We start from the raw sequence: 19,066 nt of genomic DNA, 5'->3' as shown, positions 1-19,066 counted from the left end.
CCACCGGTTCGGGAAATAACCCGGCGAGAAGAACCGGCGTAAGAAACTCGCACGGGGCCATCTTTTTCTAAAAAGATGGAAAATTACAAAAAAATATATTATAAAATAACAGTGTCATTATGACTAAATAAAATACAACGAGTGTACAATTATTATACATATTATAATGAAACAGCTCTGCAGGGGGCGACCTTATTCCCATGGTGTACTATCATTCATGAAATCAGTAACTTTATAGTACGCTTTGGTACACAAACGTTCTTTAACAACTTTTTTAAATCTAATAATTGAGAGATTTTGAACGATTTCTGGGATCTTATTATAAAGGCGTATACATTGACCTTTAAAAGAATTTTTGACTTTAGTAAGTCTAGTCACCGGAATTTCAAGCTTATATTTATTACGAGTATTTCTCCCATGGGTATCACATTTTTTCATGAATTGATATATATTCTTTTTAACATATAATACATTTGATAGGACATATTGAGAAGCAACAGTTAAGATTCCAGTTTCCTTAAATTTTTCTCTAAGTGAAGTATTACGGGCCAACTTGTAGATTGCCCGCATAGCTCGCTTCTGCAGCACAAAGATTGTATTTATATCTGCAGCATTGCCCCACAGTAAAATGCCGTAGGACATAATCAACGATTTTAAGTGGGATAAAATATGGTAGTGTAAAAAAATTAACACCCTATTTTTATCGGTTAAATGGACTCTCCTAATGATACCTAAGCCCTAAAAAAATTTGACCGGTAGGTTTAATAGCACCCTGTATATAGCCATCTGGTTGAGTAAGCCAGCCAATTAAATGCCTAGGCCATTTAAAGTCCTCTAATAAAACATCAACATAACAAATAAACTACCATGTAGAGGTAGTTTCCGTATGATTATGCTTAAGAGTCCGTATACGAAATTTTGCCGATTTTTCAACTATTTCATATTAAAGTGGTAAAAAGTAATTCCAACATTGTATAGACGACTTTCTCAACAGTACGTTGTATTTTTTTCATACCGTTAAGACGTCAGTACAATCCATAAACAGGTGATATTCTAAACCTTTTACAGCAAAAATCACAAAACTGTCGCGGGTTTGAGTTGGATTATTTAAAAATACTTTTAAAAAAATCTAGCTCCAACATTAGATTATAATTGAAATGATCGTACATGTTGTGCATTAAAACTTATAGAAATACTGTATTTTAACTGTTAAATCACGTCTGTTAAATCAGCGAAATCGGCAAAATTTCGTATACGGACTCTTAATGATTGGCATTTAATAAGCTGGCTAATTTAACTAGACGGCTGGAATAAATATTATAGTTGATACTTGCCCAGACATTTGACATTTTATGCAAACCGAAAATTGATATTGTTTATAATACTTAGTTGATTTGGTTTTTAAGTCTACATAATGCCTACAATTTGTCTTCATCAATTCTTGCAAATTTGAATAACTACTACCTACCTAATTATATTTTAATTAATAAACTGTAAGTTATTTTCAGTGTTAAATAAAATCACATGAATTAGTAACAACTTTTAAGGGTATGACTTATGTTCAGAAAAAAAAGTTTATTATTAAATCACAAACATAAAAATATTTTTTTTTTGAGTATGACATTTTACAAGTTAAGTGGATTAATTGGTTAAGTTTTTCTCGTTCCTCGTATTTTTGAAAGAGAAGGCATATCTTGACAAACGGTAAACTGGTACAAGTGAGCCTTCTCGTAACGTTAAAAAAAAAACGTGTGGCACTCGAAGACAGCCGCGGTAAAGCTATTGCATACCATTTTTTATCAACCTATGCAATTATAAATTGCATACGTCTAGTCGCACGCACACAAAAACGTGCCGAACTGAAATGACGTTAGACAATGCACGGCAACGCCGCATCGCTGTGCCGGTCGGAGTGTGGGGGTGTTGGGTTTATTTTCGTTTTCGGAATTTCTTGATTCGGCCGTCGCGCTCAAAGCCCGCGTTTAAATAGCTATGCAATAGCTTAATAATACTTTTAATTTCTTTAATTTCATGCCAAAAGTTTTCTTAATATACATATTTCTTTAAATCAATAAAAGCCTTTACTTTTGTGAATATTGGTAGTTATAAAATTACGAATGAAATTATACTACACAATATTATGACTGGGCGGATAGATTTTATTATACTATGCGAATGAGTGCAGCTTAATAATAGCCTCTTTTAAATTGTAACCGGCATGTAGAAAGTTAAATAAACTGATTAACGTGGAAAAACTTTAACCCTCTTACTTACAAAATATTTACACAATAGATAAGTAGACTAATTTTTCGTCGTTGTCTGGTACATACCGAAAATTCTTGAGAGACAAAATCTAGCTAATAACTATACAGTGCTTAAACATTGTGTAACTATTTTTACAAGTAACGGGGCAAGTTAAAATACAATGTCTTAAAATGTATAAATTAAATGGTGTATTTGTTCGCGACCAAGATATTGCTAGTTTTGTGAGGCTGAATTTAGACCAAATGGTCTGCTATAAGTTTACATTTAAAATTATTATTTGCAGAATAATATAAGAAATGCACATTTTATTATTTTTAGTCACCAAATAATAGATTTTGGTTTGTGTAGTTATATTTAGTTCAGTGGCGAGAAGTTGTAGAATTGGTCAGCCATTTAATAAAATGGCGGGTGCTACGCTCTACCAGACGACTATAACGGCTCATGCGTGTGTATCAAATAAAATTTGTTATATTAACAAGAGTCGTTTTATTTTAATTATGATTACTGTAGGTATTTATAATAAGTTACAGAGTGGGCGCAAGTCACAACTTAGCGGGCACCTAGACGAGCAATTTTATTACGCCATATCATGTATTCATTATTGAACGTTTAGGCTTGATATTCAACATCGCGCGCCTTCAATCTGTCCAGTAAAATTAAAGCGTCGTATTGCACAATACAAAATTATTATTGATCGTCTAGGGGTCGGCTTAAAGATCGCTTTAAAATTACTTACCTATAATTTGGCCTTAGGCCTATAAAATACCTACATGTATTAAAAAATATATGCGACGATGTCAGCACTGACAATTTTCTAGTAGGAGCCATTAATAAAAAAGAAGAAGATTTTCTAGCATTTGAATTGTGTTATCATAGAGAAAAATAACTGTGTTATCATCACAGATTTTAGAAGTAATGTTCTGAGGTTATCATCAAAAATATATTTTCAAGTTAAGTTTGTCTTGAAATATGAGTGAAAGTCCTGTAAGTAATATAGTTGTGTACTTATATAAATGTAAATTATTACTACTTAAATTTTCTTAAAAAATATGATTTTTACTTCTTCAATTGTAATGCTGGCTTGTCACGGCGTGTAATATTACGAGCCGCGCCGCACCGAGCCGATTTATTACTCGGAGCGAGCACGAGCCAAGAGCCGCAGCAGCGAATGCGCGCTACCCGTCCTCACGGCGCATAAGATCACGCCCCCCGCCTTTGAAGTTACCGAATTCAATTAGATCCAGCCAGCCCGTGCCACCTCTAGCCAGCTATCTATACCTTCACACGGCGTGTGGCTCGACTTGGCGCGGTGCGGCTCTTGATATAACGCCCCGTGGGAAGCCAGCATAATAACATATTATATTATACATACATTACATAATCTCAGTTTTATTTTGTAGAGTTCTAACAGCCATACGAAGACGACAACAGAAAGTGCCACTTCGTCGTCTACTGAGAATTTGGTAAATATTATATTATCTATTGGTTTCATCCCATAGAAACCATTCATTTTGCTTGGTTAATGGCACATCCCAATTTTTTTAATTGCATTCAATTTATCAATGACTACCATAAGATGTAGCTGTAATCGTTTTCCAGTATGGGTAAGTTTTGTGACGTAGTAAACTAGACTTACGTGCGCTAACAGCTACTATTATTCGTAGGCTAAAAGTTAATAATCGGAATAGAGGACAAGACAATTTTGTCTCTCGTACGCACTATCCTTGTGTCTGCCGAGTTGCATAGTCTTTTTTAGGGTTCCGTACCCAAAGGGTAAAAACGGGACCCTATTACTGAGACTTCGATGTCTGTCCGTCTGCCTCTCTGTCTATCTGTCTCCAGGCTGTAACTCAACCGCTATTATATTATAGCTAGACTTCTGAAATTTTTACCGATTGTGTATTTATTCTGCCGCTATCACAACAAATACTAAAAGTTAAATAAAAATTATTTTAAGGGGGGCTACTATACCTACAACATACGTATTTTTTGGCGTTTTTTGCTCGTAATCAATAATGGCAACAGGTAGGCACTTGAAATATCCACAAAATACTCAGTTGTATGTACAATTTAATAATTATTAAAATAATCGGCCAAGTGCGAGTCGGGCGCACGAAGGGTTCCGTACCGTTATAGTGGAAAAATAGGCGAAAAATTAAGGTCTTTGTGAAAATATCAAGTGCCTACCTACCTGTTGCCGTCATTGATATCGAGCAAAAAAAGGTAAAAAAAATCACGTTTGTTGTATGGGAGCCCCCTTTAAATATTAATTTTATTTTGTTTTTAGTATTTGTTGTTATAGCGGCAACAGATAATATACACAATCTGTGAAAATTTCAGAACTCTAACTATAGTGGTTCTTGAGATACAGCCTGGAGACAGACAGATGGACAGACAGACATCGAAGTCTCATGAATAGGGTCCCGTTTTCACCCTTTGGGTATGGAACCTTAAAAATTGAAGTTAAATAAATAATAAAGACTCCCTACTCCCATACAAAAAACACAATTTTCGCCTATTTTCGCTCTATAATGGTACGGAACTCTTCGCGCCCGAGTCTAACTTGCACTTGGCCGATTTTTTATTACTTATTCAAAACATCCATACTAATACTAAAAATGCGAAAGTGTGTTTGTCTGTATGTTACCTCTTTACGTCCAAACCGCTGAACCTACTTTGCTGAAAATTGGTATGGACTATGGAGATACTTTGAGTCCCGGTAAAGGACATAGGATACTTTTTATCCCGGGAAAGTGTACGGTTCCCGCACGATAAACGAATTTTGTCGCAACGGAGTTGTAGGCGTCATCTAGTTGATAATAAATACCTAAAATTAATTTATTCCTTATTTCTACCTCCAGGCCCAAGATCGCTGGACGAACAACATAAGCTACTCCCAGTTAGTCGCTTCATCATGTATCAGCATACTCCAGCTGTGGTGGCATCCTTACATCCACGACCTACAGAGGCTGTTGCCGTTCGTGCTGCTATACAACGTGTTCAGTGTAGTGCTGGGTTATCCCCTATTGTACCTAGAGCTCGCTATTGGAGCTGTTACCAAGCAGAGTGCGATGAAATGCTGGGATATGGCGCCGATTGGGAGAGGTGAGATTTGTATTGGTTACGCCTCTAGCTAGTTCACCGACGCTGCGAACTGCGAAAACTCTGCGAAACATCAATAGAGCGAGATGCAATATAACGCACTGTCGTGTGGCGGATGAGACAGTAAATCGGTTCGCCGCTGTTTCGCAGTTCGCAGCGTCGGCGGACTAGAGGCGTTAGAGATGAAATTGATTGCCTGCTGAGCTGTAAAAGCAAATTATTATCGTTGTAGATACAAAAAAATACAGACGAAGATATAACCTCTTCCTTTTTGAGAGTCGGTTAAAAAGCACAGACAACATTAGTAGCTAAATGAGCAGATCAAAAATGGTAAACCCTATTATAACTAAGGCTTTGTCTGTCTGTCTGTCACCAGGCTGTATCTCAAGAACCGCGAGAGACAGATGAAATTTTCACAGTGTATTTATATTGTCGAATGTCGCAATATTTTCTTAATGTTGTACACAGGTATAGGTATCTCCATGCTGCTATCCTGCGCTATCACCGCACTATCGCTAGGCGCGGTCTGCGCCTGGTGCTTGGCGCTACTGGTGCACTCGGCGCACGTGTTCCTGCCGTGGTTGCACTGCGCCGCCGGCTCCGCCCCCTGCGCCGCCCGCCACCGCCCCCTACCGCCCGGGGCGGACACGCCTGCGCAGAGCTTCGTACTGTTAGTGACATGCGATCATTATTATCTATAAACCAGAAGTTCCGCGCGGCTTCGCCCGCGTAAATAATATATTATTTCACAGACAAATTAGTCTACAAAAAATAGCCTATAATCCTACGTGGTCTACTTCTCATCCGTGCCAAATAACATAAAAATTGCTCCAGTAGTTCGTGAGATAAGCTCTTTCAGATAATTTTCTCCGTTTTTCAACATTTTCCTCTATTTCTTCGGTCCTATTAATCTTAGCGTGTTAAATATAGCCTATATAAATTACTTTTTTAATATTATTAATATATAAATTACGAATAGCCTTTCTAGACAAATGGGCATATCTAAACGTGTTTACACCATAAAGTTAATATTCCTAGCGGAATAGAGAAACAAAGTCCTGAGCAAGAGAGATGTCACTATCAGTAACACTGCGTAAAAAGAGACGTGTGATACATGACAGCAGCACTCTTTTTTTGACGTCCAGTCGGCACGTGCCGCACGTTGACAATGTAGACCCAATTTCACCAACCTCTGTTTGTTAAATCCTAACAAGGCATTACTTAACGGACCTTGGAAAATTAAACAGACTGTTAAAATACTTATGTCCCACAGTAAAAATTTAACAGCGGATTAGTAAATGCAATGTTAAGTGAACAACGAGTGAACAACTATCAATTCGTTCATTCTTGTTATAACGCGACGAAATTGCAATGTACAAGATTAATACGACATGTTTGCTGCAATTAGGGTTGCCGTCACCTTTATTGCCGTCGCCGGTCTAGCCCGACAAACATTCCGGACATTTGGTCTAAATATGGCTATTTCCCCGGACAACCAATAAAAACTATTTAATTCTTAAGTCCTTGAAATCGTACTTGATTTTGATCAAAGAAGAAAGAAAGTGTGTATGCTTAGCGAGTTTTTATCTTTCGTTTATTGCTGCCTGGCTAAAAAGTTGGATTTCAAAAGTCTCCGGATTTCACCTGGACACTTTTCAAAAACCCGGCCGGACGGTCTCCAGACGCCCTTCAAACTAGGACAAATCCGGGGAAATCCGAACGGATGGCAACCATAGCTGCAATGTGTCACTTTCTTCCATAGTAGCAGAGTAGACAGAATTATAGAGTATGCCGACTTAGAACTGATGTTGAAATTTTTAAATTTGACGTATTATGACGAAAATCGTCGCTAGGGTTGTTAACTTGTTATTTACGAATTTAAAAATATGACATATTCGCTGGACGTGTTCCTCTTTGGTTGTATTGTTGTTTGTGTTTTGGCACATGCGATTAAAATTGTCAGAATCCAATTTTGAAATATTTATTTTAAATATTTAAAAATAAATTATATCAGCCAGCGCGAGGCACATTCCGTTCATAATCCTAGTGAAACCCGACGAATTTGACAGATATTGAAACCTGTCCGTTTCTTTGCAGTCGAACTACTGGTCGTTATGTCTATTGTGATAGTAGTATAGTAGTAGATAATGCGACCAAATTAAAATATCACTGATCGCATACATTTGTTACGCTATAATAGTTCTTCTTAACTTACCAGGTTAATAATTATTATCTGTCAAAGCTGAAAACATGAATCTAATACAAACTTTTATTTACATATTTCGGTTTGGTAATTTTGATACAAGTTAGTATATTTGCAATGTCAAGGAAAATCCGAAGGCTGAATTTTTGGCAAAGTGAAATTATATAATTATTCATAACTATGAAAATAATTAATAATAAGGACGTAGCGGAAACATGGCGGAAAGACTCAAAAGTCAAAACAGATTCTTTTATTGATATTGCATATTATTGTCTTTGAAAGTTGTTATTTTGACTCATATAACAGCCTGTTAAATATTTAACGGACCTCCATAGCAGGAATTAAATTTAACACCGTGTTAGGTGATTTAACATGACATTAGGGCATGGTGGAACGCTCGATAGCTCTAACAGGCCATTAACTGATTTAACAAGCCATTATTTATTTAACATTGCTTGATGAAACTGGGTCTAAGACCCAATTTCACCAACCTCTGTTTGTTAAATCCTAACAAGGCATTACTTAACGGACCTTGGAAAATTAAACAGCCTGTTAAAATACTTATGTCCCACAGTAAAAATTTAACAGCGGATTAGTAAATGCAACGTTAAGTAAACAACGAGTGAATAACATTCAATCCGTTCGTTCTTGTTATAAGGCGACGAAATTGCAATGTACAAGTTTAATACGACATGTTGGCTGCAATGTGTCATTTTCACCTTATTCGTATAATACGTCATCTGGTAGATAATGCGACCAAATTAAAATATCACTGATCGCATACAGTTGTTACACTACAATAGTTCTTTTTAATTTACCAGGTTAATAATTATGATCTGTCAAAGCTGAAAACATGAATCATGATACAAACTTTTATTTACTTATTTCGGCTTGGTAATTTTGATACAAGTCAGTGTATTTGCAATGTCAAGGAAAATCCGAGGGCTGAATTTTTGGCAAAATGAAAATAAATAATTATTAATCAAGCACAACATGAAAAATAATAAATAATATGTAAGGATGTGGCGAAACATGGCGGCAACACTCAAAAGTCAAAACAGATTCTTTTATTGATATTGGATATTGTCTTTAAAAAGTTGTTGTTTTGACTATTATAACGGCCTGTTATATATTTAACGGACCTCCCCAGCAGGAATTAAAATTTAACACCGTGTTAGGCGATTTGACATGACATTAGCGTATGGTGGAACGCTCGATAGCTCTAACAGGCCGTTAACCGATTTAACAAGCCGTCATTTATTTAACATTGCTTGATGAAACTGGGTCTAAATCTCATAGAATTCATGTTCAATCATGCTTGTGTAAGTGTAGGTATACGTACACATATTTTTCACACAGATGAAAACCAAGTTTTTGGTTTCGTTTGACAGCTCGAGATTTTTGCTCTATTCTGCTAGGTATATTAACTTTATGGTTTACAAATGGCGCCGCAGCAGCATCGTTTTTTGCCGCCGCGGCGTGTGTGTAAACAGCCTAACACTGAAATAATTTTTCAAATCGGACCGTAGTTCCTGAGATTAGCGCGTTCAAACAAACAAACTTACAAAATATGAAAAGATAAATGTAGGGAAAATATAGAAAATTGTAAAGAAAATGATTGATAAGATAAAGTATAAGTAAAGAAAATAGACATTAATATTGAAATAGGTAGAATACGGAACAGAATGTAAATGAAAATGTTAACATATTGTAAGTAAAAAATTGTAACCAAACAAATTAAAAAAAATAATGAAAATGTAAAAATCGACATAAGCAAATAATTGTCCCTTCTCCTTGAAGGGGGAACAAGAGGTCCCAGATAGGGGCCATAAAAAAAACAAACAAACTCTTCCGCTTTTAAATAATATTAACTATAGATCATGCTTTGTTTACTTAAAATATGGTTTTACTTATCAAATTTCAACAAAATCAGTTTAGCGGTTTGAGCGTGAAGAGGTAACAGACAGACAAACAGACACACTTTCGCATTTATTCGCATTAATTATAATATTAGTATATCCATACTAATATTACTTTTATTATATCCATATTTATATCCATAATATATTAGTATATCCATACTATTATTTTATACAAAATTTAACAGGTGTTAAATTTTGTATAAAATAATGCGCATATTTTGTCGCAATCATCACTATTATGTCACAGTCATCACTATAATATGTTTGCCTTTTTCATTAATTTCTATGTTCCTTTCGTCTTCTACAACTTCAGTTCTCTTTTTCCCAGTAACTTCGTGTTACACCTCAAGCGTGATGGTCTACGTGGTGGGCTGGGCAGCATAGTCCCCGAGCTGACGGTCTACCACGTCATATCCTGGATGCTGGTATACCTCGTCGCCTGCAAGCGGATATATAGCTACTCCAAGGTGGGATTTGAAGCATACGACGTGCATTTTGCAGGCTGACTAGCTGGTTTTTGATGCGTTTAATGTAGTTTAGAAATAAGATACACGTACGTACTTGATTGTGTATAGAATTTCAGTCGCATTACTACAAGGCAAAGTGTTTGTAACCAACCAGAGGCCCACAAGATTCATGTGTGCGTCTATTAAAGAGATTATAAATTATGAATATAGTGTATAGTAGTTGTATCACTTGTGTGAGTAGCTGACATCGGCTCACGAGTCACGACTCACGTACCTACCATCGAGGATATTGATTCCTAGGCAGTTGACAGACCAACGTGTCATTTGATCGGATCATGTCAATTCAATGTTTGTTTCAATGTTAATTATGATCTGTCGCCTGGGTGTGACGAAAGGAGTGAGCACACTGAGACGGGCCGTGCCGGGGCTCAGCGTGCCGGGGCTCATCGCAAAAATCCGCCTCCATACAATTTGTATGGAAGCGGAAATCCGCTGCGCCCCGACACAGTGTGCGATACGCGCGTCCGCTTCCATACAAATTGTATGGACGCGGATTTTTGCAATGAGCCCCGGCACGCTGAGCCCCGGCACGGCCCGTCTCAGTGTGCTCACTCCTTAACGCGGCCGAAAACGTAGGTTCCCCGTCTACCTAGGAATCAACTTCTCTGATAGTACAAAGAGCGCTTCATATCAATAATCAATTCTCCTTATTTTTGTGTTGTGTAGTAGGTACTCTATTCGTATAACTACTATGCGTAGAACTAAATATTTCCATATGTTATTATTTCAGATGGTTCTCTTTAAGGATGTATTGGCGTTTTTCATCGTGACGTGTTGTTGTGTGGGAGTGTTCAGACTGAAAGGCGCCGGCCGAATGTTCGCCGAGTTCCGCTGGAGTGTGCTGTTTGACAGTTTTCAGGTTGATATTGACAGAACTTCGCTTTTCACGCGGTTCCGTACATTTTTCCGCGACTATAACTATCCCATATCCTTTTACGTCCCTCGAAGAATCTCTATAATCTATATGCATCGTCATGCACGTCAAACTTGTTGAAAATGGTGGAAGAAAATCCTGCCATAAGTATCTACCTAAATGTTTTGGCTCTGACAAATTGAATAAAAAGGGATAAGCTAGTGCATGTCAAACAAAATGTGTGTACAGCTATACGCTACTTAACAGCTGGGAACCTTGTCTTGCCTAGATATCTGAATAATTTCTACTGATATATATTTTCCAGTTCTGGCGCGAAGCTCTCGAGTTTTCTCTCGTGCAGCTCTCTGTATCTCAGGGCACACTCATCATGCTAGGGGCCATGGCCCCCCGGCAGCCCCTGGGGCGACCAGCGGCTCTTACATTTCTGGCCTCTAAGCTGGTCTGTACAGGGGCCGCGCTAGTATTGGGCGCGGCGCACGGCGCGCTGTATTATGACTATGATGCGGAACCTAATGTCATGAAAGGTGAAAAAGTTTTTTGGACTTATAATATATGGCTTGGTGAAAAGGCCATAGATCTTTTGCTAAGTCTTAGCTAAAACAGCCTCGGACCGCTTCGAGAAAAATATGGTACGTACCTGTGCTTGATACTTGGCTGGGATACTGCCGCGCCCCCAGAAAAGCGCAGATATGTCAGTTGTCACGTCACAATATGTGTTCGCTGCTTATCTGCTTGAGTGTTTTATCGAAGAAAAATGTAATGTTACCGTAATATCGGATATCGAATAAGTAACCATAAGGCGCTTTGCAGATGACGGGGCGGGGCGGGCTTTTTGTCCGCGAACATGCCGCGCAGCCTGTGCCCGCCGGGCACCTGCGGCGCGGTTTTTTTGCCCGCCGTGTGCGTTGGTAATATAGGATTCCCTTTGTGCTATCGTTCGCGGCGAAATTGACCGGCCCGCCCCGCAACGTCGTCTACTAAACCGGTTTTTATTATAAAACCATTTTATTTCACGAACATAGTCTAAACGCGTTTATCTTCTGACCGCCTATTAGTATTACATACAATCGAATGAGCTAAGTTTTTTAAAAATAAATGTTTATCGACTTTTTAGGGGCGGCGTCATCTCTAGTGCTGTGGGCGGATCTGTCGGCGCGGTTGGGCGGGAGTCAGTTTTGGGCGGCGTTAATATTCCTCACGCTGTTCACACTGGCGGTGTCACACACCGTGAGTCTCCTCATCAGTTATTTGATAATTATAATGACCATTTTTAACATAAAGTAAAAAAAAATATGCAGGGCTGAAAAGCGCCATATCGTGCTCAGTAGGTGATAGCTCTTCCATATTCGACACCAAAGTTGTTTATATTCTTTAATCCGGCAATGTAAATAAGTAGTTTTATGAAAAACGTTCGTTGCTACGGATCGAAATGAAGCTTAAATCCAGTTTTTGGCATAAACTAATATTTCTTTGCGTAGTTTCCAAAGGTACACGCAAGTAATTATTAGCGATTTTTATTGCGTGTTTGGAAGGAAAAGAACGCCACTATTTTGTCCGCATCAGCGACGTTTTCACTGCGTATCCGCAGCGCGTTCGTTACATGTCTGCGACGTTCCTATTCGCCACGCCAGCTCCGGCCTAAAGCGAGTGAGCGTTCACATTCAGCATACGTGCCGCATCGAGCAGCGGCAGCGGCATGACCAGTGGCAGGGCGAGTGAGATATTTACATTCTGCTCACTTCCCTGCTCGCTGCTTCTCTGCTGAACAGTCAACAGGGCTGAATATAAACGACGCATTACAGACGTTGGTAATCTTGAATGTTTCACCGAAATCGAACATCTCTTATTTCCAGGCGCTGCTAGTCCAGACGCTAATGTCAGCGCTGACGGGGTCTGGCGTGCGCCACATCCGCTGGGCGCTGCTGGTGCTGCTGTGTGCGATGTTCTGCTTCACCGGCATCATGACGCTCTGCACACAGGTAAGCCGTAAGTTATTATACTTAATTCTTTTTCAAGGTTCCGTAGTCAAATAGCAAAAATAAAAACGGAACCCATATAGATATCATCATGTAGGTATTTCTGTCTGTCTGACCGTCCCTTATATCACAAACATTTTTTTCCTAAACTATAAGTAGGACCTAAATACCTAGACAATTGAAACTTGCAAGTAAGTAGGTAGCATAAAAAAAATCACTAAACTTTTATTCCCAGGGTGGTATTCAAAAACCTCAGAAACCTTTTATTCCCAGGGTGGTATTTACGTAATGGACATGCTATGGTGGGCTACCCGCGCGCGGCCGCTACTATCGGCGTGTGCGGCGGCGGTCGTGCCGCGCGCGTTCTGCGAGCGCGTGTACGATGCGACAGGTGACCACCCGCCGCCCGTGGTCAGAGCTGCCTGGGTGATGGCGCCGCCTGTGCTGCTGGTGAGTAATTTCGTAGGGTACTTTGAGGGTCATACTGAGGTTTAACCATTGTTTAACTGACACGGGGGCAGACTCGCAGCGACGCGTCATGTTTTTTGCCTACAGCATATTTTATCTCTATGGTAATAGAATCCCGTCCCGCTGCCCGTTGATTTCGAGACCGAAGCCTGACACATGTGAAAGCTATGAACGGCTGAGCAACGAAGAGGCATGGCGCGAGCCGGTCGATATGACATACTACGTCAATCGTACACATTTCGAGAACACTTCTATCTTCTAACGGCCGTACCCAATATTTGATCTATCTCTGGTTTTGCCCTATTATAGATAGGAATAGCTCACAATTGACATTAGAATGTCTCTAATGTCTAATGTGAGCTATTCCTATCTCTAGTAGGGCAAAACCAGAGATAGATCAAATATTGGGAACGGCCGTAAGTCGGTTTACTGGTTCAATAACAGGTTTTACAGGTGTCCACTCGTATTGTCTCACGTAGGTAGGTCGGCCATCTGCCTATGACTCAACTTGGCCTGTAGACAAGTGGCAAAGCGTTAACGCTAACGCTAGCGCTACAAAATGTATGCGATTTGACATAAGTCATCGCTTCGCTAGCGAATACTAATGTCAAATCCATACATTATGTAGCGTTAGCGTTTTGCCACTTGTCTACGGGGGCTTCTCTGATAATACTACATCTAATTGCTTACAGTTATTCTTCATATCGAGCATGTGGTCCGGCGAGGGGGCAGCGGGGGCGGCGGGCTGGTCTCTGGTCGGCGTGACGCTGCTGCCCGCCGCGGCGTTCGCGTTGCTATACCTCGTGTTCAAGTGTAGAGTCAGGGTGAGTACAGAAGCCATTGCTTTAGTTGCAGGGAAAGTGTTTTTGAATGTTATCGATAGATTTGCCTCGCGATCTTAAAATCAAGTCACTCGTATCGCAATTTAGTTACCAGTTTAATATTAACGTCTGTAGCTACGCTTAAACCACAAACGTCTCAGCCATCTAATTGGTCAGCCAATTCGACGTTTCATAATAGAAAATAAATATATTAAAGGAACTAAGAACCACTTGGATAACTTACTAACCATTTATTTAGACTAGCTTGACACTTACTGTTATTTTTGTTTCTTACAGAACATCGTGAGCGAGGAGAAATGAAATATACTGTCTATAATTATTGATGATTATTGTATTATTTACTAAAAGAAATATCATGAACTGTTGTTTTTTTATTAAATTTATTTAGTTCAAATTAGAAAGCAAATAAAATGATAAAATAATTGGTGAGGAGACAAATGAAAAACGTAATTTATAATTAAATAAAAATTTATTCATCAACCGTTGTTTATTATAAAACTCCATATCGTTTTAGATAATAAAACTCAACGAAATAGAATGACACCATATTTTATTCACAAAATTTTCTCATAACACCAATTTGTTACCAAAATAAAAGATTATTTTTAAAATATTAGTCGTACACACATACCAACCCTTAACAATTTACACTGGGCCCGATAGATGGCGCTTTAACTCAATCTGTCGAGACCAGTCGGAGTATCTTTACATACATTAAAATAAACAATATTTTAAAGCGAACTGTATTTATTTATTACTGATTAATTTAAATGATAACAATCATCCCGTTAAATAATGAAATGGTAAAAACCATCCACACACAATAAAAAAATCAAATTACATATACTTACACAAAAAAGATGCAAATGCACAGAATAGGTACATAAAATAGAGAATGAATAGTCAAAACTCTGCTGCAGTTTCACACAAAAGCAATATTGACTCATGTTCACTGTGTGTTCATTACTCGCTTATGTACCATCGAGGAAGTTGATTCCTATGCAATTGACAGACCAACGTTATTTGATCGAATATGTCAATTCAATGTTAATTGTGATCTGTCAGCTGGGTTTGACGTAACGCGACCAAACTACTCAGGTCCCCGATTTGCATAGGAATCAACTTCTCTGATAGTACACAATATGATGTATATTTTAAACAATTGATATTTCAATTCTAAATAAATACAGTCCACAGTAACTTAAATAGCAGACAAACATTCCGCGTTATACAGCCTTGGATCTTACAACTAACGTAAAATAACCTCTAAGTATAGTCCGCCTTGTATAGTGTAGTTTGACTATTACACATTTGACGATCAGTGACCAAACCTGGTAGACCATTTCTAAACAAAAGTTATATTTTAGTTCAATTATAGGTAACATATGCTGCGATGGTGACACATCACCATCGAAGGATATAATTATATAGATGTTATAGATATATATATAGATTTTAAGTTACAGTTCACAAACTGTAACTTAAAATGTACGAATAATATTTATATGCGTTTGATTTATATTCGTCCGCGCGAACATAGTTTAATAGTTTTTATTATTCGTAGCTTAAAATGGATTATTTTCTAGACAAATGCTGTCATCAATAATTCCTGTACGATCCCTATAACCAATTATTGTTTTCGTTTGTGGCGACAATTTTTTTCGATTCTAAAACCATTTTAATGGTCAGTACCTTCTCACTATCGGTATTACTCTACTATTACTCGATAGTTTAACAGGCCTGTCCCACTCGCGCGTTTAGGTATCGAACTGTAAGTACCCTTTTAAAGGGGCAGATCACAAGGGACTCACAAGCGAGCGGTGACGCGCGCGCAAGGTTTTTTTGTCGCATATATCTACGTACAGATTTAACCGCTGTGATAGAATCATTATTAATCTGATAAATATGAACAATTGAAAAAAGTCAAAGAAATATTTCAATAAAGTAATTTAAGACTAATACAAAAAAGGATAAAAAAAATACACAAACATAGCAAATAAACCAATCTGTTACAAAAAAACCGCATACTACACATAAATAAACACAAGTTATTATGTTTCAGTTGCAAAAAATTCTTGACGAGCTCCTACACTATAATCGAATATAAAAATATTATAAAATATACGTTGGGATACTAAAATTTGATTATTACTATAAAAAAGTTTGCTATTAGTAGCTATAGTAGTTAAAAGAATATTATTTTATTTACTAAAAGGTGACAATCTTGATTTCGTCAGAAAGGGTACCTCTTACGCGATAGAAAGAGAGCGCACATGTAGGCAAATATAATTGTAGGCACCTAGCACTGCGCGGTCGGAATTCGAACTTTATAGTATCGTAGCATGAGTTGTTATTTTTTTAAACGGGTTTCACGAGTGGTAATTATGTTGGTACTACTAATATATATTCTGTGGTTTAACTCCAAAATATCGAGTAAAAATTATCGTGTGGACCGCAAAACTCACACCGCTTGACTAAAGCTCGACGGCTCGCGTTGAGTTAGTTCGTAGGAAATTAGATTTATTTCCATCGAGCCGGCTCGATGCGAGCCTTCGAGCTGAGTTTTGCGGTCCACACGATAATTTTTACTCGATTTGGGGGAAAACTATCGAGCAATGCTAAATGTGTGGACGAAAGCCCAAGCCGTGGTTTTTACTCTACGTGAATGCTCAATCGAGTAAAACCGTATGTGAGTACTTAGCAGCCCACACATTTCAGAGTTTCAGAATACTTATCCAAATAATACGAGTAAGACACTGATTAAATTAATACTTTGATATGTTTAAGATACCATTAATATCGTAGCTTCAGATTTGGCCACTGATAGTCCACTTATTTTCTCGTATACATCACCAAGACGTGTGCATTTCAATCATAAAACAAAACTATCTCAATAAAATTCATTATGATATTGATAAAACAAAACTGTACATGGGGTAGATATTTTAATGTTTCGAACTTAGTATCTAAGACATTATATAAACTAAAACCTATTTCATTAAAAGGTAATTTAATTTTCCACATTTCCACATTTCCACATTTTCCACATTTCTGATGTATATAATCTTATACACAGACCCTCTTACTAACAAATATATATACGCATCGTTTGTATTAACTATTCAAGATACTCTAGTCTTTGCCTGTCATACTATTAAGAAGATTTCAATTTAGCAGATAAATCAAGGAGGACCTTGTAGGTATGCTACGTAAACACCTTTGTTAGTAAGTATAAGACAGTGTATTAAGCACAAAGACAATTATATTGCGAAACAAATTTATTTTTGACTGTACATGTTAATCTATGTTAGTATCTGGTAAACTGTAATTCATAAGGGCAAGATCAAATCTTGCGCTGACGTAACAAAATTAATACAATCACTTATTACATTTCGGCTCATGTCACATTTGCAAACCTTTTCAGAATTCGTTGTAATACATTTACAGGGTTTGTTAGGCCCGATATAAAATATGCATTCGCGCGAACGAGCGATTTTAGGTTTGGCCGTTACAAAACGATTTCATAAGCAATTGTATGCAAAGATTTATTTAACTAGCGGCGCGATCGCGCATTTACAATCGCTTGTGACTTCATTACGTAGCGGCTAAACCGCTCGTTCGCGCGGACGCATATAAATCAAACCTTATTGCATTGACCTTTATCCAAACTGACATACATCTTTTCGTACGTTTTTGTAGACCGGCCATTTTGGATAGTACCGTTGTACCGTCTACGTTCGGACCCCGTTCTCAGCCTTGCGACTTGAGATTCGACGCATGAGAATTAATTATTCTAGGGAATCAGTCAACTTTTATAATAAATAAAATGTACGCAAACTTTTAGTACATGACACAACATTTTGCGCAGATATATTTCCATACAACTGTATAATGGCGTTTGCAAACGTGACATTGCACCGTTTACTTATTGCTAACATTAAAGTTATATTGTCTGATATCGTTAAATAGCAATTTCGTAAATCTATTTGCATAGTGTACTGCTAGATGGCGTTAGTGCGTTCACCATAAATCTATTTTTACTTGTAACACTCCGAGTCTTAAGAACAAAATAAGCTATTCGATATGTCGACAAGCATAAAGTGAACGAAGCTATACATAAACTGGGCTGTATTGGCACAAGTAGTATCTACAAGCTGCAAGTTAAAATTAAAACCTATTTGATCGGACATACATCTATTCGTATCAGGAACGTTCACTAGTTAAGACTAATTACATTTAATAATTTGTTATATCTACAATTAAATTAAAACATTAAATACCTATAAGATGTGAAACAATTTTGGACAGTAGCTAAAATAAACTTTTCAATTTCGTCGAATAATAGGTCACAGCCGTCTGCCAAGTGAATAGAGGGGCTAGCATGAGTCCTGTAAGAGCTACGTAATCGTAACGTTCTTGAATATCAATTAAATGGGAGCTGTTAATTTTTTATAGCTCCTAGAAGAGTTCACACTACAGAAAGTCATATTATTAGCATCAATATTTTCAAACAAAAGGCAAAGGTGATGGGATGACTGCCCAAGTTTTCCCTACATTCGATATAATGTACCAGTACCTGTATACAATAAGTAGTGACTCATGCACACACCTCTGGAGGCAGAGTACAGATGTAATCATGTCACACACTTGATAATTAAATTCGGGTTACAAATGTGCTGAAATGATCACAGCGGTAGAATATAAACTGTTATTACACAGAGCATAATAATAGTTTGCACACTGATGCCGCGAACCGCAAAAAAGCGAGATGCACAATAACGCATCATTGTGATGTCTGCTACATGTATGAAAAAGATAGATGTACTTATCCTTTTACAAATAAAGATAGATATTATCTTTCAAGCCTCAAGGTCTCCTGTTTTTGTC

The 19,066-nt window shown here is 37.7% G+C and overlaps 1 protein-coding gene across 1 annotated transcript; it reads left to right on the top strand.

The window, feature by feature from the left end:
* The first annotated feature begins 3,209 nt into the window (after positions 1–3,209).
* On the top strand, positions 3,210–14,513 carry LOC121738785 (sodium-dependent dopamine transporter-like). The gene is made up of 12 exons (XM_042131024.1): positions 3,210–3,249; positions 3,666–3,728; positions 5,127–5,370; positions 5,836–6,037; positions 9,821–9,959; positions 10,750–10,878; positions 11,198–11,417; positions 12,008–12,120; positions 12,747–12,872; positions 13,143–13,319; positions 14,030–14,161; positions 14,456–14,513. Exons 1-12 carry the CDS (start codon positions 3,235–3,237, stop codon positions 14,477–14,479), a joined length of 1,584 nt encoding a protein of 527 aa, XP_041986958.1. The 5' UTR covers positions 3,210–3,234; the 3' UTR covers positions 14,480–14,513.
* Positions 14,514–19,066: the final 4,553 nt, after the last annotated feature.

The sequence above is a fragment of the Aricia agestis genome, chromosome Z (assembly GCF_905147365.1).
Source record: "Aricia agestis chromosome Z, ilAriAges1.1, whole genome shotgun sequence".
Lineage (NCBI taxonomy): Eukaryota > Metazoa > Arthropoda > Insecta > Lepidoptera > Lycaenidae > Aricia > Aricia agestis.
The sequence above is the reverse complement of the archived record's forward strand: the minus strand, read 5'-3'. Positions and strand labels throughout refer to the sequence as shown.